Source organism: Entelurus aequoreus, linkage group LG03, assembly GCF_033978785.1.
Source record: "Entelurus aequoreus isolate RoL-2023_Sb linkage group LG03, RoL_Eaeq_v1.1, whole genome shotgun sequence".
Lineage (NCBI taxonomy): Eukaryota > Metazoa > Chordata > Actinopteri > Syngnathiformes > Syngnathidae > Entelurus > Entelurus aequoreus.
Window position 1 is genome coordinate 34236624 of NC_084733.1, and position 23226 is coordinate 34259849.

Consider the following 23226-nt stretch of genomic DNA (forward strand, 5'->3'; position numbering starts at 1 on the left):
CATACCAGGCACGTTCTCAGTTGGTTATTTATGCGTCATATAATGTACACTTATTCAGCCTGTTGTTCACTATTCTTTATTTATTTTAAATTGCCTTTCAAATGTCTATTCTTGGTGTTGGGTTTTATCAAATACTGTAATTATCCCCAAAAAATGCGACTTATACTCCAGTGCGACTTATATATGTTTTTTTCCTTCTTTATTATGCATTTTCGGCAGGTGCGACTTATACTCCGGTGCGACTTATACTCCGAAAAATATTGTGTATATACAGTATATATATATATATATATATATATATATATATATATATATATATATATATATATATATATATATATATATATATATATATATATATATCGGGGTTGCAAATATTGAATCACACTGTAGCTGTGTGTTATTAAAAGTTGAGAAATGTTCATGATTTTTGCATTAAAACAAGACTCGGCAGTACTGGCTTGATTGGCACTTGTTGGTTTGTTAGCAAGCAGGATTAAAAAAATACAAAGTTCATTTGCGGAGGTTTAACCAATGTGTGAAGCAAATACCCATGACAATATTGCAATTTTTTTTTTTTTTTAGCAAAATAGAATGTTGGCCCCCCATTAATGCAGATAGTCATGTCCCCTTAAACCTTAATGAACTTCAGTCAAAATGATGAATCCTTAATCAATTTCAAGGTGTCCACATTTTAAACAGATGGCTGATTAAAAACAGAAACTATCCTTTTTTTATTTTATTTAATTAAAAGTTTTTATTTCATTTTTAAAAATGTAAATTTCTAAATGCCTTTTTGATTTAAAAAGAAACTCCCAAACAAAAAACAAACAAAAAAAACAAAACCCATCCCAGATCCATTCATTTTTTGCACCACGAGTGAGCTGAAGCCTATCTAAGCTGACTTCGGACGAGAGGAAGCCGATTTCTGAAAACATTGTGAATATGTCTTCACGAAAGAAGTCGTTGACGAGACCACAATGTGTTCTTTAGTTCTTTTATTTACATCACCGCTGTGCTAGCAAGCGTGTAAGGGAAGGAGACGAGCATGTATGAGTGCGCCTGTGGCTCTCCTCTCGGAATATAAAAAGCTGACATTAAGCTCCATCCCCTCCCTCGCCGTGACGCCCTTAAAAGGACTTGCATGTCCCCTGTCACACAAATAGGGGCCGCGTCGTGAAGCAAATACAAGCTGCAGACAGCGAAGCGTAAGTTACCCTGCCCTTCCTCTGCACATAAAAAGCAAGATAAGGCTAGTCTGAGCACAAGCGCTGTGGGCTGCAATATAAAACCAAAATCTTAATGAGGCACCTGGAAAACTGACATCAGCAATTAAATCAAGCGCTCCTAATGTGGCGCTCTGGGGAGAATTGTACAACAACCTTAAGCGGATGTGACTTCAAAACCCTCCCTGTCCTCGTCTAAGGCCTGGCATAGAGTGCTGGGGCGACATAGCAGCATGTTGTGCCACATTCCTCCTGCTTCAGTCTTTTACCAGATGAAAGCCTCAGACCATTGCCCTGCTGAGTGGGGCGCTCATGGCAGCATGGCTGTGTTAAAAATGTTGGGGCTAAGATTAATGAGAGGCTGGTTGCATCGTAGATTGGCAAAGATTAAAAGAAGGAGTTAAAAGCATCCTCTAAATTGCGCTTTAACATCTACTGGGCTTAATGAGCCTCAGGGACAGTGCAATAGTTCAGTGCACTAATGAATGTCAATATCTAGCCGGAACATCAATTAATGTGTCCTGTCACATCAATCACGTGTCAAGCCACATCTATTAATGTGGCCCTCAACGCCATTTAAAGTGGCCCTCTACGCCTTTTAAGTGGCCCTTCAACGCCATGTAATGTGGCCCTCGTCGCCAATTAATATGGCCTAACACCTTATTTTATATTGTCCGCAACATCATTCATCTGGCCTGCCACATCATTTTACATTATGTTGCCCGCCACATGATTTAAAATAGTCTGCCACTATTTATTATGTGGCCCTCCTCTTAACATGGGCCTCCACGTCATTTTACTTGGCCCGCCACATCATTTAAAGTGGTCCACCGCATTATTTAATGTGGCCTGCTATATGATTTAAAGTGGTCTTGCACATTAATTGATGTGGCCCGCCAAGTCATTTAATGTTGTCTGTCTCATTATTTTATGTGATGCGTCCATACTTGCCAACCTTGAGACCTCCGATTCCGGGAGGTGGGGGGTGGGGTGGGGCGTGGTCGGGGGTGGTTGTGGGCGGGGGGCGGGGTTAAGAGGGGAGGAATATATTTACAGCTAGAATTCACCAACTCGAGTATTTCATATATATATATATATATATATATATATATATATATATATATATATATATATATATATATATATATATATATATATATATATATATATACATATATAAATATATATATATATATATATATATAAATATATATATATATATATATATATATATATATATATATATATATATATATATATATATACATATATAAATATATATATATATATATATATATATATATATATATATATATATATATATATATATATATATATATATATATATATATACATATATGTATGAAATACTTGACTTTCAGTGAATTCTAGCTATATATATATATATATATATATATATATATATATATATATATATATATATATATATATATATACATATATATATATATATATATATATATATATATATATATATATATATATATATATATATATATATATATATATATATACATATATATATATATATATACATATATATATATATATATATATATATATATATATATATATATATATATATATATATATATATATATATATATATATATATATATATATATATATATATATATATATATATATTTTATTATACATATAAATTAAATAAATACTTGAATTTCAGTGTACCGGAGGCTATCCAGTAGATGGCAGTATTGTCCTGTTTAAGAGTGTCACAACATTGCTGTTTACGGCAGACGAACTGCTTTACGGTAGACGAAAACGTGTCTGCTGTTGTTGTGTGTTGTTACCGCGCTGGGAGGACGTTAATGAAACTGCCTAACAATAAACCCACATAAGAAACCAAGAACTCGCCCTCGATCATTCTACAGTTATAACGTGATTGGGCAGGCACGCTGTTTATATCGTGGGAAAGCGGACGTGAAAACAGACTGTCGCTACTGTCCCCACTCAGGTCTGCATGGAGCTGGAGGGGGCGTGGCCTTCAGCTCCGGCTGAATACTGGGAGATTTTCGGGAGAAAATTTCTTCCGGGAGGTTTTCGGGAGAGGCGCTGAACTCCGGGAGTCTCCCGGAAAATCCGGGAGGGTTGGCAAGTATGGATGCGTCGCATTTGTTATATGGCCCGCCACGCCATTTCATGTTTTCTGACATGTTACTATATTTTTAAACTATATTTATACTATTATTTAATGTCGCCCGCCACTTTTATGTGGCCTGCAAAAGGGTGACAATAATAAAGCTTTTTCTGGCTAAATGTACAGGTATTTGTTTGTTCAATCCTGACAGAAAAAATATGTTCTATTCTTCTATTATTATCTGATCATGCAACGTGATGTTCCAAGCATTTTTTTTTGTGATCCCAAGATGCAGGAACCAGGACAGCGAGGATCAGGTAAAATTATTTAATTCACTCAAACAGAGAGAAAGCAGTCTTGCATGTAACATTTCTCAAAACGGTAACACTTTAGTTTGGGAAACATATTGACCATTAATACGTTGCTTAATAACATGCAATTTAGTAACATATTGGCTCTTAATTAGTCATTATTAAGTACTTATTAATGGCCTTATTATACAACAACCCTAACCCTAACCTTAACCTTAACCCTCTAACCCAGAGGTGTCTAAACATTTTCCAGCGAGGGCCACATAGAGAAAAATTGAAGGATGCGAGGGCCACTTTTATACATTTTGTATATGAAAAATACTCCAACCAAAACAATGTAGGTGAACATATGCTGACATTTGAAAAAAACTTTGACATCTTAGCTTTGTGTTATAGATAAAAAGCAATAACATAATTAATGATTATTTTAATAATTATTTTATTTGTATTTATGTTAAATGTGCTCGAAAGTAAGCTTGTATTTACTAATACTGCTATACCGTCAATTGAAACGCTTTTAAGAGCTTTAGTACACTCAAAAACATATCATGTCTCACAAGAAATTTGTACACTTTTTCGTCATGACAGGACACACGGAAATCATCGAAGACCTTATACAGTAAGGTTGTCGAACATTTTGGTTTTAAGGTCCCATTTTTGGGGGATTTGGCCCCGTTTCATTTTTCATAGTTTTTGTTCTAATTTGGGACCTGTTTAATTTGTCTATAGAATGTGTCGCGGGCCGATAAAAACCGAGCTGCGGGCCGCAAATGGCCCCCGGGCCGCACTTTGGACACCCCTGCTCTAACCCTAACCCTAACCAAATAACTCTAAATTAAGTCTTTGTCACTTACAATATGTTCTCCTAGTGTCCAAATAACTCTTAATTAAGTCTTTGTTACTTAAAATATGTTCCCCATACTACCTCAAAACATAAGTCAATCCTCGAGCCCTGAGGAGCACGCGAACAGGCATAAAAAGACCGGCTGCCAATCAACAGCAGGTGAGGGGAAAAACAGCGCTCAGTGGTACAAGCAGGAAATAGAACCAAAATAAGAGCACTGATAGGAAATAAACACAAAACAAGAAAGCACAAACAGAAATGAAGGCACAGATCGTCACATTACATTCATTACTGCAAAATGGCCCTCGGACGGCAGCCACGATCCTATCACAGCTGTGTTATTTAACAAGTCACCTGTCTGTGTGTATAAGTAAACTAAATATTAATACATCCTTGTGTCAATCAGAATCAGCTTTATTCGCCAAGTTTGTTGCCATACTAGAAGTTGACAACATCGCTCTGAACTGAAGTAGTAATAGTAAGTGCATTCATTCAAACATGTGACGTCAGGCTTCCAGAGCAATTTCAAGTCTAGAATTCATTGAAGAAATATAGTAAGTACAGTTGGATTGTAATTTTCAAGAATTACAATTGTTAAACTTATTTAAAATGAACTTTAATAATAAATAAACAAGTTTATGTAAATGAAGCTATTTTGGGAAATATGCTGAGATAGTCACATGACAACAGTGAGATGCAGATTGCTGGTAAAAAGTGCACAAAGTTTGCAAGAGACGACTCGAAGGCTAAAGCGATCTGTGATTTCATCACGGAAAGAATGATGCTGGACGATCAGCTCTTTGCTATTGTTGAGGAAACTGGCTTTTGTCAGGACAAATCCACAGGTAGATTTTTGTCAATTCCACATTTGTTTGAGTCCTTCTTATTTCCAGGTGTGCACAAACTACAATTGAAATACAAATTTAAAAAATAATATTAATGGTCTGGCTGAAAGTTATCTGTTTCGGTATCGACTTGAAAAAAATAATATTGTGCACCTCTATTATATACTGCATAGCTGGGCAACTGGCGGCCTGGGGGCCAAAGTTTTGTTTGAAAACTTGGGAGACAAATATTTGTTCAGCATATTCTGAAAAACACAAGAGTGCTCCTGTTTTATAGAGGAACTTGGACCACTATAACCAGATTGGCAGATCCTTGCATTGACATTTTAACCTTGCTAGCAAAACATAGATCACTTGGGTCCAAACTTGTGGTTTACATAACTGAGGCGTTCCTCAAGGCATCCCTTTAAGTCCCCTCCTTTTTGGCAGTTATACTTTTTTTTAAAATGTGAATTATGCAACTAAGTTTTTGTTGTACCTTGTTTACTTCAGAAGCAGTCAGAAGTCATTTGTTCCACTTCTTTAGTCATATTAGTGGTGTTCCTCAAGGTTCCATTTTTTGCAGCAGATTCTTAAAAACACTACAATGCTGTCCCACAGGTAGTCTCTGACTACCTTTTTGGCAGAAGATCCTTAAAAACAGCAGAGCGCTCCTGACATAATAAATAGATTAAAATCAAATTTCTACTGTAGAGGATGTTGGTTATGGTAATATACAAAATAGGATTAATAGGAAATGGACAAGTCTGGCCCCTGGTCCTTAGCTTCTGGAAATGTGGCCCCCACAACAATATAGTTGTATAGCCCTTTTGCATGGTCATTATAGCATTATTAAAAAAGCAAATATAATAATTTTACAATACTGTACACTACTGTTCAAAAGTTTGGGGTCACATTGAAATGTCCTTATTTTTGAAGGAAAAGCACTGTACTTTTCAATGAAGATAACTTTAAACTAGTCTTAACTTTAAAGAAATACACTCTATACATTGCTAATGTGGTAAATGACTATTCTAGCTGCAAATGTCTGGTTTTTGGTGCAATATCTACATAAGTGTATAGAGGCCCATTTCCAGCAACTATCACTCCTGTGTTCTAATGGTACAATGTGTTTGCTCATTGGCTCAGAAGGCTAATTGATGATTAGAAAGCCCTTGTGCAATCATGTTCACACATCTGAAAACAGTTTAGCTCGTTACAGAAGCTACAAAACTGACCTTCCTTTGAGCAGATTGAGTTTCTGGAGCATCACATTTGTGGGGTCAATTAAACGCTCAAAATGGCCAGAAAAAGAGAACTTTCATCTGAAACTCGACAGTCTATTCTTGTTCTTAGAAATGAAGGCTATTCCACAAAATTGTTTGGGTGACCCCAAACCTTTGAACGGTAGTGTATGTTAAGGTTAGATCTGGGGTCAAATCTTACCTGTAAATGTCGCGAGCCATCCCAAAATCTCCAATCTTGGCCACGCGGCCTTGTCCTTTGCACGTCAACAGGCAATTACGAGCCGCAATGTCCCTGAATAATGAGAAAACACACACACGCACACACACACACACACACACACACACACACACACACACACACACACACACACACACACACACACACACACACACACACACACACACACACACACACACACACACACACACACACACGCAATGTTACCACAAGTAATTCCACAGCTTTATTCAAATACATCACACATGTTCATGTCTTCAATACATGGAATACACAGAAAGATGCTCCTGTTCTGGATCAGACGTTTAGTGTAACTAACAAGTTGCCATCGGCATCGCTGGTGAAACGCAAAGCTCCCTGCAGTGCTTTTTATGATGCCACACACTAGCACCAGAGAAAAGATTGAAATGTTCTGCAGCATATGCAGCAAGAGTGGGTTGGATGAGAAAATACATAAAAGTGTTGTTTGCACTGCATTGGAGAGAATACTTTATTGCGTACAGTCTTTTATATTTCTGTGTTTGGGGAGGCGGGGTAAGGCAAACAGAGCTCACACTGGATTCTTACATATCCTGCTTTGTGTCGTGAGCAGACATCTTCCCATCAGGCGAGACAAGTGGGCACCAGCCCTGATAAATGACCAACATCCAAATAGGAGCTTGTGACTGTGCGACAGTTAGATCATGACATCCGGGCAGAGCTTGAAAACCCGCAACCAGCAAGTGTATACTGCAGACAGACATCCTCCGATTAAAGTAGATGGGAAATGACACAATGGGGATATAGTAATAGTTTAGACGGATTTTAACTTAGGGGCTTTTTTTATTTATTTATTTATTTTTACAACATGGACGACAGTGTTGCCCCACTTCATCGTGCCAGAGGAGTTTGTAACGATACAAGCTTTGTATTGAATAATTTAGTATCGACTCAAATCAACATGTCTGGGGCATCTGCTTACTTTTTTTTTTTCATCATGTCTCAGGGGCTGCTTTTAGTCTGCATGGATGGAATTTGGAGCAAAATATTTGAATGATTATGTATTTACCAAACCATTTACAGCAGCAACACATATGTCAGGGCATAACACAGAATCATCCTTTATCATTTATTAGGCAGCATCTCTGGTGATAAAGACTGCAACATTTCTTTCATTTTCTCATTACTAACAGCACACGCACGCACGCACGCACGCACGCACGCACGCACGCACGCACGCACGCACGCACGCACGCACGCACGCACGCACGCACGCACGCACGCACGCACGCACGCACGCACACACACACACACACACATACACCCTTGTATTTGTTACCTTCTTGAGACTTTCAAAAAATGTCTACCTCTTTAGGACCACCCTTTCTAGATATACAGTATAAAGATTTGTATTTACAACATTGATAATATATACATACCGTATTTTTCGGACTATAAGTCGCAGTTTTTTTCATAGTTTGGCCGGGGGTGCGACTTATACTCTGGAGCGACTTATGTGTGAAATTATTAACACATTACCGTAAAATATCAAATAATGTTATTTAGCTCATTCACGTAAGAGACTAGACGTATAAGATTTCATGGGATTTAGCGATTAGGAGTGACAGATTGTTTGGTAAACGTATAGCATGTTCTATATGTTATAGTTATTTGAATGACTCTTACCATAATATGTTACGTTAACATACCAGGCACGTTCTCAGTTGGTTATTTATGCGTCATATAACGTACACTTATTCAGCCTGTTATTCACTATTCTTTATTTATTTTAAATTGTCTTTCAAATGTCTATTCTTGGTGTTGGGTTTTATCAAATACATTTCCCCCAAAAATGGGACTTATACTCCAGTGCGACTTATATATGTTTTTTTCCTTCTTTATTATGCATTTTCGGCCGGTGCGACTTATACTCCGGAGCGACTTATACTCCGAAAAATACGGTACTATGCAAATATAAAAAAGGTAAGCTTTTAGTAAATTTTATTTTTTGGGGGAATTTTTTGTTTGTAATTGTTTTTTAATCTTCATTATTTACTTCGTTATTGCAGAATGTCTCTATATACATATATTTATTTATTTTTTTAAATTAATTTTTGCCAAAGGGAGCACATTTCAATTTCTTACACACACTTGTTATTACATATGTTGGCCAGAGGGGGAGCACTTCAAATTGTTACATATACTTGTTATTTCATATATTGACCAGAGGGGGAGCACTTTTAAAACCGACACACAGTCAATTTGAAAAACCCCTCCTTTTTGGGACCACCCGGATTTTGATAGATTTCACCACCAGGGATGCAAATGAGACATTCTCTATTAGATGCAATGGTTTTCCATATTGGGACCATGATTTGGGTCCTAACTTGTTCACCGGTCCTCATATGGAAGGTACTTTTCCTTGTTGATGTCTCAAGAAGGGTAGAAATACATGAACACACACACACACACACACACACACACACACACACACACACACACACACACACACACACACACACACACACACACACACACACACACACACACACACACACACACACACACACACACACACACACACACACACACTAGTGTAGACAAATCCAAGTGCCCTAGTCCTTGTTAAATGGCTTGGAAGAAGTCATGCTAATCACTTGGTTCTGCTTGTAGGCAAGGAGACGCCTTGGAATGCAGCAGGAATTGTGACCAACTGCAAGCGGATGCCTTCAGGGAAGGACACAGTGCTGTTGCGCATGCAGCAGCGATGTGCGAACTGCTACTTGTTAAAACATTGTTAATAGGCCTTATACTGTATGTGGACTTTACTCACAGTAAAGTCAACTGGACTCAAAGGCCCAGTTTTGAGAACAGTCTTTGTTATTGCTAATAAAGTATTGTTGTTGGACTATTTAAAGAGCGTGGGCTGCAGTGAACTGCACGTTAATGCCCTCAGCACAGTACTCCACTGATGTGATTACAATTTATATTGTGTTCATCATGCCTATTGTAAGGAAAACGCGGATTTCACATATAGAGCAGGGTTCTCAAACACATTTTTCCTGCAGGGGGTCTCTGGAGGTATAGAGTCTGGTTGGGTTGCATCAAGTAATCACGTCACAGTCACATTCCAACCACGTGACTAAAGGCATCAGCTATTATATGCTACCACCAGCTGTTTTAGCGATCCTGAGCCACTTAGTCATTATGTAGGACATTGAATGTACAAATGTCGAATTTTGGGGGCACAGGGGAGGGACATTAGCCGCTAGCTTTCTATGGCTGTGCTGCTATTTACATCTATTTTCGTCTTCAGTAAGGTAAGCTAACGGAGCATGTGCATAAATAATTTTGTGGACATTCCTGACTCTTGCATTGTTTTAAAGACAACCTGTCAACCGATTGCTCGCCTTGCGCGATACCTGGTTCACGTTTCTGCACTCAATTAACCTGAAATTACATACCATACTCTCCAGATATAAAATGCTACTTTTCCCCAAAGCTTTGAACCCTGCGGCTTATAAATCGGTGCGGCTAATTTATGGATTTTTTTTTTCCGCTAACGAGCATAATGTTTTGTATTCAACAAATACTTTTAATAAAAACACAGACAGAACCACTGAAAAGGTGTGTTATTGTTTGTGCTATGGCGCCATTTTTTGAACAAGTTCATTCACTGCAGGTGTTGCTGGCTTAGAATGTATTTCCGGTTTCGTCCTTTAAACCGGAATTAGAACCTTTCATAGCGGTCGTTTGAAATGATTCTCCTTCATCACACCAAGCAACGTTTTAAGTTGGTATTATTAACTTACAATGGCCTTATTTTCCTATTGTTTCAGTTTCGTAAATTCACCAAAACATCAACATGGAATCATCAAGTCTGTTTAACTGTTTGATAAGCTAGATTCCGCAGCTAGTGGGTCCATCCCGATGACTTCTGTTTTGTTTGATCAGCTGTTTTACTGTCGTGTGACAGGCACCGTTTGGTAACAATTAAGGTATGTAAATAAGCATTTACAAAATGTTTTGTGTCCGTATAAATCTGCGGCCTAACATATGTAAACATGTTTATTGGTGGGCCTAAATACTGGTGCGCTCTATAGTCCGGAAAATACGGTAGCTGCTTTTTATCGATTGTAGTGGCTGCTACCAGCGCAACCAAATCACTCGCTTGTCAAACCGGATACCCGGTCACATCGGTTTATCCTTCACAACCGTAGTTCATACTGTAAATGCTGTAATTAGCCACAAGGGCACCGTGACGGAGCATTTCAACACTTGCAGACAAATGTATTAGAGATGTACGATAATATCAGACTGCCGATATTATCGGCCGATAAATGCTTTAAAATGTAATATCGGAAATTATCGGTATCGGTTTCAAAATTATTCATTTATTTCAAAAAGTAAAATTTATGACTTTTTAAAACGCTGCTGTGTACACCGGACGTACAGCGAAGTACAGAGCACCAATAAACCTTAAAGGCACTGCCTTTGCGTGCTGGCCCAGTCACATAATATCAACTGCTTTTCCCACACACAAGTGAATGCAAGCATACTTGGTCAACAGCCATACAGGGCACACTGAGGGTGGACGTATAAACAACTTTAAAACTGTTACAAATATGCGCCACACTGTGAACCCACACCAAACAAGAATGACAAACACATTTCGGGAGAACATCCGCACCGTAACACAACATAAACACAACATAAACACAACAGAACAAATACCCAGAACCCCTTGCAGCACTAACTCTTCCGGGACGCTACAATATACACCCCCCGCTACCCCTACCCCCCACACCTCAACCCTGCCCACCTCAACCTCCTCATGCTCTCTCAGGGAGAGCATGTCCCAAATTCCAAGCTGCTGTTTTGAGGCATGTTAAAAAAATAATGCACTCTGTGACTTCAATAATAAATATGGCAGTGCCATGTTGGCATTTTTTTCCATAATTTTGTAAAACCTTGTTACATTGTTTAATGCATCAGCGGGGCATCACAACAAAATTAGGCATAACAATGTGTTAATTCCACGACTGTACATATCGGTATCGGTTGATATCGGAATCTGTAATTATGAGTTCGGACAATATCGGAATATTGAATATCGGCAAAAAAGCCATTATCGGACATCTCTAAAATGTATAGAAGTGTAGAAGGTCAGCTGGTAGTGGAGAAGACTAAGCCATTAGGTGGATTGATGGAGTTTTATTGTTCTATGTCGGTTTAATAGTCCTCATTTGTCAATGGCTAATACCTGACCAGAGAGAAAGATGCACTTCAATTGTCTTGATGTGATTGTGGGAAGAAATCTGACCTTTTCCCACATTGAGTTATCTTTGACCTTCCCCATGAGTGTCCATAAAGGTGGTTTTTAGGCTTAAAGGAAGCTCTTAAAAGCACCAGGTTACATTTCATTGTTTTTCAAGCTGACTGTTGGAGGATGTAAAAGGGATCTATTGTATGTGTCTTCTATATAAGCCATAAAATGAGGCAACAACCTGACTGCTCTGATGATAAATTCCTCACTTGTCCTTTCAGCTGGAATGTAAGAGGCAAAATGCCTCCTTATGTTCCACTCGAACAGATGAAGTCCCAATAAATTCCTTGTTTATGCAATCTGTATACATTTGCATTGCATATTAACAATACATGCATACCTGAATAGTTTTTTTCCCTATCTGCCGGGAATGTTATTCGAATAATTCATCCCTAACAACTATGCTGCATTTGTCTATGACAACTTTGTGTTTGCTTTTGCAAAATGATAAACTTGATCGGTACCTGTGGATAAACTGGTTCTCTTCCAGATACTGGCAGCCTTTAGCGATGTCTCTCGCTACATTCAGGAGGTCAACCATGGACAGGCTGGAAGGTTGATCCTGACAAAGATTCAGAAATGGTAATTAATACAAATACCAGTGTATTAAAACAAAAGAGTGTATCGATCAAACTGTTTAATTAAAATAATTACATCAATAACAATACACTGTATACAAATCTAGGGCCGCCCATAACTAAATTGGGGTCTTGAGCAGACTTTTATTTTGAAGCACCCCATTACAATCTTTTTTTTTTTTTTTTTTTTTTTTTACACTTTGTTTATTTCTGTGAAATATCTTTTATACTTTAGCCAAACTTTGATTTGATGTACATTCTGCACTAAAACCAATTAGTGGTAAATACATTGTTTATTAATTTATTTTTGTGTGCAAAATCACGAATTTAACATAACACACATTTGCATATCTCCCAAACATACCACCAGGTGGCATTTGATCCCAGGATAACTGTTATTAACTCAGCACTAACACCATTGGGATCAATGCTATTATTTGGTGAAATTTGCCATTATATTGTTATTAGTAACTGAGCAGGAAGGGGCGAGGAATCAGTTTGTGGTCAAGTTTAATCTGTAGCACCCTGTAATTCATTAATTGACATTTCACATGTACTTATTCACACAAAACGGGGCCCTGTGCACGGCGCGTGATTTGCGTTTAGGGAGGTGCGGCTCTGCACAAATGTTTCTTTAGGCAGAATGCCACAAATACATTTCTATTAGATTTGGCGCCACCTGTTACTTTTAGACACTTTATAATGGGACTGTCTGTGCATACAGCATGAATAGTTAAAACTCCACACATTTCACACACATAAGCGCCTGGTCTGCCAGAGAATAAGAAGATGTGGGATCAGTGCTGGCAATTAAAGTAGATACTATTTTTTTTTTAAAGCCACTAACAGTGAATTTAGCGACCATTTTATGGTTTTGTTGGACACTTTTGGAGCCTCTAACATGAAAGCATGGATCGTTCTTCTCAACGAACATTGCTTTGTTTCTATCAGTTATTTCTTCAGTTAAAGAGCATGCTGTTGACAAAAGCTCTGATTCTGTCTGCATGAAGCCAAATATTTTTGAAAGTAAATTTTTTATAATGTGTGGCACCTTGACCGGTGCAACTTTTGTATGAAAATAGACCTGAATAGACCCGCTCATTGACAGTACGCCTTATAATCCGGTGCGCCCTATGGTGCAAAAATAATGTAGGTTTTTTGCTCAAAATCATGCAGCCCTTATCTACAACCCCCCTGCAACACAATACCACAGATAGATTGCAGTTCTGAGAGAAACACCTTACAATGTCAGTGCTCCAATTTTTTTTTGGTGCAATTTTCGAATATTGTAGAAAAAGGTACTTCGTGCTCGGATGAGTTTGGTGTAGAAGAAGGTTCAGTCTTTTAGGATGACTTAGAACAGAGATACCAACATCAGTGGCCTCTGACGCCAAATGTGTTTGTCTTCATGAATGGACACATTTTCACAGACACATATTCTACACACATTCTGCTTGACTCCATTCCGGAATGTGTGTCTGTGTAGCATAAAACCAGACGAGCTCATAAATGCCTCACCAGTCGAGGTCTCATCTCCCTCAGGAAGGTCTTAAGGTCTCCTCCAGTCATCAGCTCTAGCAGTATGAACCTGGGCATCGCGTGCAAGCTGACCCCCACACAGCGTACAATGTTCTGGTGGCTGAACTTACTACAGTAAAAACAAGGAAAAACATTGGTTATGTTGACTTTATTATGGAAAATGAACTATACGTGTCGTACCTGATGATTAGAGCCTCCATAAGAAAGTCCAATTCATCTTGTTCTGAGCAAACCTCAGGAAGAGTCTATATTTTAGATGAGAAATAAATTGTACATCATGTACATGTCTTTCAAAACTTCTAACTGAAAAATAGTGATCAAAATAGCCAACATCTAAATCAAAGATTCTCAAACTGTAGTATGTGTACCACAAGTGGTACGAAGGCTCCATCTAGTGTAGCCAAAGACACCATATTTTTCAGACTATAAGGCACACTTAAAATCCTTTCATTTTCTCAAAAATCGACAGTGCATCTTATAACCAGGTGCACCTAATGTAAGGAATGGTTCTGGTTGTGCTTACTGACCTCGAAGCTATTTTATTTGGTACATGATGTCATGATACGTTTGACCAGTAGATGGCAGTCACACGTAAGAGGTACGTGTAGACTGCAATACGACGCCAGTAAACAACACCAAAACTTTAAATGTTCTATTGAGAATATAGAACATTACACACGGCGCTTGAAAGAATGCCAAAATGTTTTAGTACAACTTTGCTAAGCTATGAAGATGGATTGTGGGAGTATTACGGCTACCGTAGTCAGACGTACTGTGCTTCAACATACGGGTATTACTATGGTGTGTGTATAGGTACCACAAAATGGCACCTATTAACAGACATATTATCTGGCATTTTGTTTCGCAATATTATGCAAAACCAACTTTTCTTACCTTCTGGTACCTGCTGGTGTGTATTTGGGATCTGCATAAGTCCTAAAAAAATTTGCGCGGTCCGCCATTGTAGTCTGTGTATAAGCTGTAGTCGATAAACGTTGTCTTTTTGTCTATCTTCTTGTTATGGGACATTCATCCTCCGCTGTTGCCATTTCTAATATAAAGTAGCGTAAAGTTCTAACTTATATATGTCAGTAGATTCACTATGGAAGCACTAAAAACTACCGGTCTGGTGGGTTTACATAATTCACCCACGGAACTTTAGCTATTAGAGAGTTCTGGTTGGACGGTTTTTCATAGGACACATTTCCGGCGTTGATGTTGCATTAGTGAGCCACGGACGAGGATATGCCGCTCCGTTATTGATTTAAATAAAGTCTGAATGTCATTAAAACACTTAGCTCCATCTTTCGACACTTCTTCCATTCCTGTCCTTGCACGCTACACCGCTACAACAAAGATGACGGAGAGAAGACGCTGCCGAAGGTGAGCCGCGTAAATAAGACCACCCACAAAACGGCGCATCCTGAAATGACTGTCAGAAAGCGACTTGAAGATGATCTGTAAAACATAATCCACGTAACATTTTGACCAAAGAACCACCATTACTTGTTATGTAGACCACAAGGAAGTGTTTTACATTTAGAAAAAAATCATGATATGACCCATTTAATGTGCCTTATAATCCTTTTGTATGAAAATAGACCTGATCAGCAGTGCGCTTTATAATCCGGTGCGCACTATGGTCCGGAAAATACAGTACAGTGTTATATTTTCCTATATTTAACACAGTGTTACTGTTCAAACTGTGTGTAATGTTACAGTGGCCAAAAATATTAAATCTACTTGTTAAAAAAACCTGCTGCCTTGTTTTTAATGAATACTTAGGCCCACTACGCTACTGTATTTTAATGTTGTTCATTATAATGGTACATGGAGAGCCAAACTTTTTTTGAGCTGGTACTCAGTGAAAAAAGTTTGAGAACCACTGATCTAATGTAACATTTCCTAATCTATTATGAGAGGGTCAAAGAAGCCATTTCCGTTTCATTTAATCCAACACCTATTTCAAACTCCAACCTTTTAGGAAGCAGTTCTAGTTTTATAGAGAAGATACATCACCTTTACTGCCACATGAAGTGGACTTGGTTCTCCTGGTATCCCGACAGCCAGACCTTCATACACTTCACCGAAAGCACCATGACCCAGACCCCTAAGGACAGGTGTGCATCAAGTAATTACTTTGACATCCACATACCTTTATATTCAGACATTATTCTTAATCAACCACACATAGAGGATGTACCGGTAGTTAGATACAAACGTATTAAGTATGTTTTGATGACATAAAGTATATTAATTAATATAATTGACCATTCAATAGTTACAGCTACTTTATGTATGCATCAGGGGGTAATAGTATTTGGCATGATAGTAAATATAACTAGATTGTTGCTTATAATGTTGGCAGTCAACAACACCCTGAAGTTTGGAGCTCAAAAACAGGCTTTTTTGGGCTGAGATCCGATGACTGAATTCTTCTTATCAGATTGTAGGTACAGTGGTACCTCAAATTAAGAGTGTTATGAGAAAAGAGCAGTCCCTTGACTAACTGCAAGCAAAAATTTAAGCTACAAGCATCCCGCCATTCGTTGACGTAGCCAATGTCACAGTGAACCCCATAAGATGTGCCCAAAACATCTGGTCTTACTCGCTGGCATTAGGTTATCGCTAGAGAATGATACAACTTTGTTTTTCTTCTAACCATTAGGGTGAAGAAAGTGAGTGTGAAGAACAGTGCTGAGAAGAAGTGGATGATATTCATCGAATTAAAAAAAGGAGTCATTAAATACTGAAGCAGAATGAGTCTAACGTCAGCCAAGAATGTTAAAATATTAACTAAACGGCGGACATTTCTCCATGAAAATATGAAAAAGCTGTTGATGGTGTGTTTGATGGCAAAGCAGCTGGAAGGAGATATCGTAGAAGTGCACTCACTCATTATTATTACATTACTTTATAAAATGACTGTCACCTAGTCACTTCCATGTGTCCCTATGTTTACATCATTGAGTAGTCTGCTGCTTCCTTACTTCCTGTAAGTTTAGTCTCCGCTGTTTCTTCGTGAGTATTATGAATCATTCTTCATCTAAATGGGAATATATGAACATCCTAACAGTTGGCATCCTAATGACAGCAGACGTTGCACAGTAAGTGATATTTTATTATGTTTGTTGGTTCTCATAAAGTGTGCAGTGAGTAATAATTAGTGATGAAGAAAAAAACTAAAATGCAGTGATGCGTTTTTGAAATTAATGCACCACTTATGCTGAAAATGATCAAAATATTTAAATATTAACTGTTATTATAAATGTGCTTGTTGCTACATTACATATACTCATGTGCAAACCTTGTTTCCATATGAGTTGGGAAATTGTGTTAGATGTAAATATAAACGGAATACAATGATTTGCAAATCATTGTATTCCGTTTATATTTACATTTAACACAATTTCCCAACTCATATGGAAACGGGGTTTGTATATAAAACTTCAATGGAGATGTTTGGATGTTTTTTTAAGGGCTTGGTAGATGGAATTGCCCGGCTCCTATAGGTTCCATTGATTGCAGCAGACTTTTGATCGCATTTATTTAATATGTGATGAGGTGGCGACTTGTCCAGGGTGTACCCCACCTTCCACCCGAATGCAGCTGAGATAGGCTCCAGCACCCCCCCGCGACCCCAAAAGTGTCAAGCGGTAGGAAATGGATGGATTGTAGAATGCAAAAACCCCCCAAAACATCCATTGTCATGTCTTTCATAATAAATGTGAAAGATAGGCAACATTTTCAAAAAGTGCAAGTGTTTTTTATTGACCAGATCCTCCAACTAAGACCGTGTTTCTTCCGTGTGTAAACTAGGAGGATGGCAAAGGAGGAAGGGACACACGGTCACACGCAGCTTTCAGAGCGCACAGACTGATCACTTCCACATCAATCACTTGTCCATTTGTTTATTGTGTTTTTTATTAGAGAACTGTATTATTTGGATAATTACATGCAAGCAGATTAAAACTGCATTTACGTGCTTTATTTTAAAAATCATAGGACACAAAATATAAGAAATTGCTATGTTCCGATTTTTGTTCCCTTACTGTACCAAACTTGAACCGAACTACAGCCTTAATATGCACAGAACTGTGGGGATGACATGACGTTCATGACATTCAGGCAGGTAAGGTATTTATTTACAGTCCTAAAACCTTCGTTAGATTAATGCTTAAAATTTACACTTAGACCAGGGGTGTCCAAAGTGCGGCCCGCAGCTTGTTTTTTTATTGACACATTCTACAGAGAAAATAAACACATCCTGGATTAAAAAAACAAAACAAAAAACGGAAAAAAAATGGAACCAGGCCAAATCACAAGGTTCTGAGTATTAGTTTGACTTGTGTACCGTATTTATTTTGCAACTTTAGGCTGATTCCGAGTTGGGTATTAACTGTTTTGGTACAGTTGATGATCTTTGTCAATGGAAATCAAACTCCTGCTTGTTGGATATTAGGCTTCATTCAGAAATGTCACAGACACAAGATGCTTTTATTTACCTGGTAAGGGAAATGTTGCGTCTTGGCACTTCCTTTAGGTCATTGACTGAGGCCGTCTTACCAGCGAAGCAATAGTTTGGATTGTAGTCGGTCATGATGGTGGAGGCCCGCAGTTTACTGAGCTTGCAATCTGGACTTTGTAGCTCCAACTGTATGGACTGCAGCTCTGTGTGTTTACGCCTGTACACTGGAGGGAAGAATATCATTTTGTACTTCTTAAGTAACATATTTTGCACAAAAAAATCGCAAACTTTGACATTCATTGTCCAGTTGACACTTAGGGCCTGATTTACTAAAGGTTTGCGTGTACTAAAACACATGCAAACCTAACAGCACATGCAAATCTGGGGCCGTACTTATCAAGCTTCTTAGAATTACTCCTAAGAAGTCTGCTAAGAGTTGACTTAAGAGTAAATAAATTCTTCGCTGAAAGCTGCACTTAAAAGTTAGTTATCAAGCGTCTTACTCACACTTTCAGCGAAGTGTAGGACTGAATCTTAAGTGTCACACTCAGAGCTGAATTACGACATTACTATGTGCCGTAAACTGAATTTTAGGTGACGTAATTTCTGTGTCCATAGAAATGACCAATCACGGAAGGGAATCCGTTGTCTAAGAATAAAAAAATATCTTGGAAATATTTAAGTGGACAATGGGAGTGTATATTTTGACAATAAACTACAAAATAATACAAAACAAACTAGTCCCCGCCGGTACTCACGCTACCGCTCCCTCTCTTCTATCGCCCACACACTCACTGACGTCACTCACCTCACGGCCACACACATACGCTACTGTCATAACATTTTCTTTCCAATTCATTAATTAGGCAACTAATTTGAAACTGGTGTGGGTGGCTCTATATATACTAGCCCACTGCAGACACATGCAGAAATCAACAAGGAATCGAAAAGTATTAAATCTGTGACAAAAATAATATCCGCTCTGTCTAAACGATACCGTTTGATCAGCTGCTCGTCATCAAAAAAAACAAAAACATTGTTCCGTTCCCTGAACGTTCGCGCACGTCTCTCTCGCCTCAGTGCCATCCCCTGCTGGCAACTCCTAACCACTTAAGACACCTCTGAAGGTCTCTTAAATATCGTGGAGAGTAGGAGTGATTCTTAGACTTAAGAACGTTGATAAAAAGCTTTTATTCTTAAGTTTGAGAGTAGGACTAAATTTCGCAAATTCTCAGGACTTAAGTGTAAAATGGCACTCTAAGAAGCTTGATAAGTACGGCCCCTGATCTACTAAACGTGTGCAAAGTGGATTGTGTCTATTACGTGAGCAGAATAAGGCGTGCAATCCATTTTGAGGCTCTGTCTTCATTAGTTTGCAAAATATATGCTGATCTTTAAAACTCCCACAATATTGGGAGGAGAAGGTGCAACCACAATGTAATTTATCAACACTCATCATTGTTTTGCGAGCACTATTTAGTGTTTTAATTTGCACGTGCCAGAAGGAAGTGCAAACTACAGGATCAGTGCTCACGCTGCATTGACAGACAACGGACAGACGAGTATCCTCCGTCCTACGTGTGTGTGTCAACATTTTGGATGGTCAGAAATAAAAAATATTACACATATCGTCTATTTAGCAACATCATTTTATAACTTTATAGCTGCTAGAGGACTTGAGGGGCTTATTAAGACAAACTCAATTGATGCATTTTGGTGTCCTTTAGTATATTTTATGACTTTCGTTTTTTTCAATATAAATTATCAAAATATTTCTTATATGAAAAAAACTTATTTAAATAGGCATTTTTTGTGTCTTGGGCAGCGTAAGTGCAGCCTCTCTCCAATGAGCGCGTCTTGAGCGGTCGAAAAAATGAAAAAATGTTTTCATTGTAGATGCACTGCAGGACTGCTTCTAACATGGCCATAAAAAGTGGTAGATGTCTCCTGCATGTTTGAAAACATATGAATGAAAAGAGACATGGATGTGCAGTAAATGAGAGTGTCTCCATGGTGATGCCCCGTATAGTACACACAAAATCCTAATTTAAAAATAGGGCGGTCAGGACCATTTTTCAATTGTGTTCGTAGATCGCACGCAACACACCCACAAATAGTACATGCTATTTTAAAGATTGAACATGGTTAGCGCATGGCGTTTGGATCTTAGTAAATCAGGCCCTTAATGTTCAGAGGAAAAATAGACACAAATGCAATTTGTGTACTTTTTGAAAAAAAATCACTTGTGTTTGTATATCACAGAGTCTTAAGATGTTTCCAATGTAAATATCATACCATACCAAAGCTAAATGCATTGACGGACAAAACCCAAGTTATGCAGATTTATGTAAAACAGCTCATAGGATGGTGATATCAAGCTGTGACCTATGCAACACACATAGTTGTCCAAGTGAGAACTGTTGGGTTTTTTTGTTCATCTTTGTGTGTTTAGGGCAGGTATTTAGCAAGCATTGTCTACTCTGGGAGAGTTGTCAGCCTCCAGCTCAGCTGCCATCTATCATTAACACAATTCATTGGCACACAGAGGTAGTCCTAACCCCCCTGCTTAGCCATTGAACACAGGTGGGTGTCTGAATGTGTGTATGCGTGTTGCTCTCCACAAGTGGGAGAGGGAGCGTGGGAGGCGCATGTGGAGGAGATGATAACTTGATGAGTGCATGTCTGGCTGTAATGTTTCCCAGGCTGGTAAGGCAATCAAATGCGTGCACTGGCTGCAAGGCCTTAGTGTTCTAAAACCAGTATGTTAAGTGCCCTTCAAGAGGGACCTTGGTCGTGTGGGCAGCAGAAAAGTATGAGAGGCCTTTAGGGACATTATTAAGAATTACCTCTTACATACACTACTGAAATGCACTCACATAAGCAACTGAAATGTTTTTCTCTCACATACACTACTGAAACACTCTCATACACACTACTGAAATGTTTTTCTCTCACACACACTACTCAAACACTCTCATAAACACTACTGAATTTTTTTTCTCTCACACACTACTTAAACAATCTAATACACACTACTGAAAACCTTTCTCTCTCTCTCTCTCTCTCTCTCTCTCTCACACACACCCACACACACACACCCACACACACACACACACACACACACACACACACACACACACACACACACACACACACACACACACACACACACACACACACACACACGGAATTATTTTTCAATAGTATTCACAAAAGGATTTCACTTGTGTGTGTGAGAGCTTGTCACTAGTGTGTGTGAGAGAAAAACATGTCAGTAGTATGTGTGAAAGGATTTCACTTGTATGTATGAGAGTTTTTTACCAGTGTGTGTGAGAATATTTGCCTTCTGGTTCTGGTCACCAATAACGCCCGCCTCTTTTCAGGCAAATATTTATTTTATTTTATTTTTATTTTTTTTCCAGCCAAGTTGTTCACGAACAAAATGTCTGCCTAACTGCCGACAAGTAATCGAGGCAGAAGCTCTGCTTTATAATTTGATGGCTTCCGCTGAGACTATAATGCAACAATAGTCGTGTTGCACCCGTCCGTTGCACCTGCAGGCCACGACACCTGAGCAGTTACACAGTGTAGCCTTTCTCCTCCCGACAGCCAAGCAATATGGCGCCGCCTTTTACAGCTCCAGAGCACTCGTTCCAGAGCGAGTGTGCACATTATCAAGCGCAATGTTTCAGCTCATGGACACCGGGCATGAGGAGGACAAGATAAACATAAATTAACACCACCACCTGTCCTTTGGCATACTTAGCCGCAACCTCCAGCCAGACCACCACCACCTCCTGTCCTTTGGCATACCAAGCAACAACCTCCAGCCAGACCACCACCACCTAGTCTTCGGCAGGCCAAGCCGCAACCTCCAGCCAGACCACCACCACCTGCTCCAAGGCTGGTCCCCGTACCAGCACCCGCTCCTAGGCTGGTCCCCGTACCAGCACCCGCTCCAAGGCTGGTCCACGTACCAGCACTCGCTTCAAGGCTGGTCCCCGTACCAGCACCTGCTCCAAGGCTGGTCCCCGTACCAGCACCCACTCCAAGGCTGATCCTCGTACCAGCACCCGCACCCAGACTGGTCCCCGTACCAGCACCCAGATGGGTCCCTGTACCAGCACCCAGAAGGGTTCCCGCACCAGCACCTGCTCCAAGGCTGGTCCCCATACCAGCACCCAGACTGGTTCCCGTGCCAGTACCACGGCCAGCTCCTGCCGCAGCGCCACAGCCAGCGCCTGCTTCAGCACCACTGCCAGCTCATGCTTCAGCACCTCGGCTAGCACCCCAGCCTGCTTCCTTGTCTCTGACTCCGACGACATTGCCCTCCTCGTTTCTGACTTCGACAAGATCCTCTTCGTCTCTGGCGGGCCTTCCCACAGCGCCGTCATCCTCCTCGTCTCCAGCATCGTCGCCTCCGCGACCTCCGGCTGGCCGGCCGCACAGGCAGCCATCAGACGGCCGCACACGGCGCCCCCTGTGGCCAGCGCATGGACGCTTTTTGCGTCAACAGCAGCGACG

At 39.3% G+C, this 23226-nt stretch overlaps 1 protein-coding gene across 1 annotated transcript in view; it reads right to left on the reverse strand.

Moving 5' to 3' along the window:
- alk (ALK receptor tyrosine kinase) overlaps nt 1-23226 on the reverse strand; it is a 289826-nt gene that overhangs the window by 35898 nt on the left and 230702 nt on the right. Inside the window, exons 16-21 of the mRNA XM_062041724.1 lie at nt 18740-18926; nt 16254-16344; nt 14415-14479; nt 14214-14343; nt 12582-12679; nt 6774-6866 (exon numbers count right to left, since the gene is read on the reverse strand). Coding sequence (XP_061897708.1) covers nt 6774-6866; nt 12582-12679; nt 14214-14343; nt 14415-14479; nt 16254-16344; nt 18740-18926 — 664 coding nt within the window. The remainder of the gene's footprint in view (nt 1-6773; nt 6867-12581; nt 12680-14213; nt 14344-14414; nt 14480-16253; nt 16345-18739; nt 18927-23226) is intronic.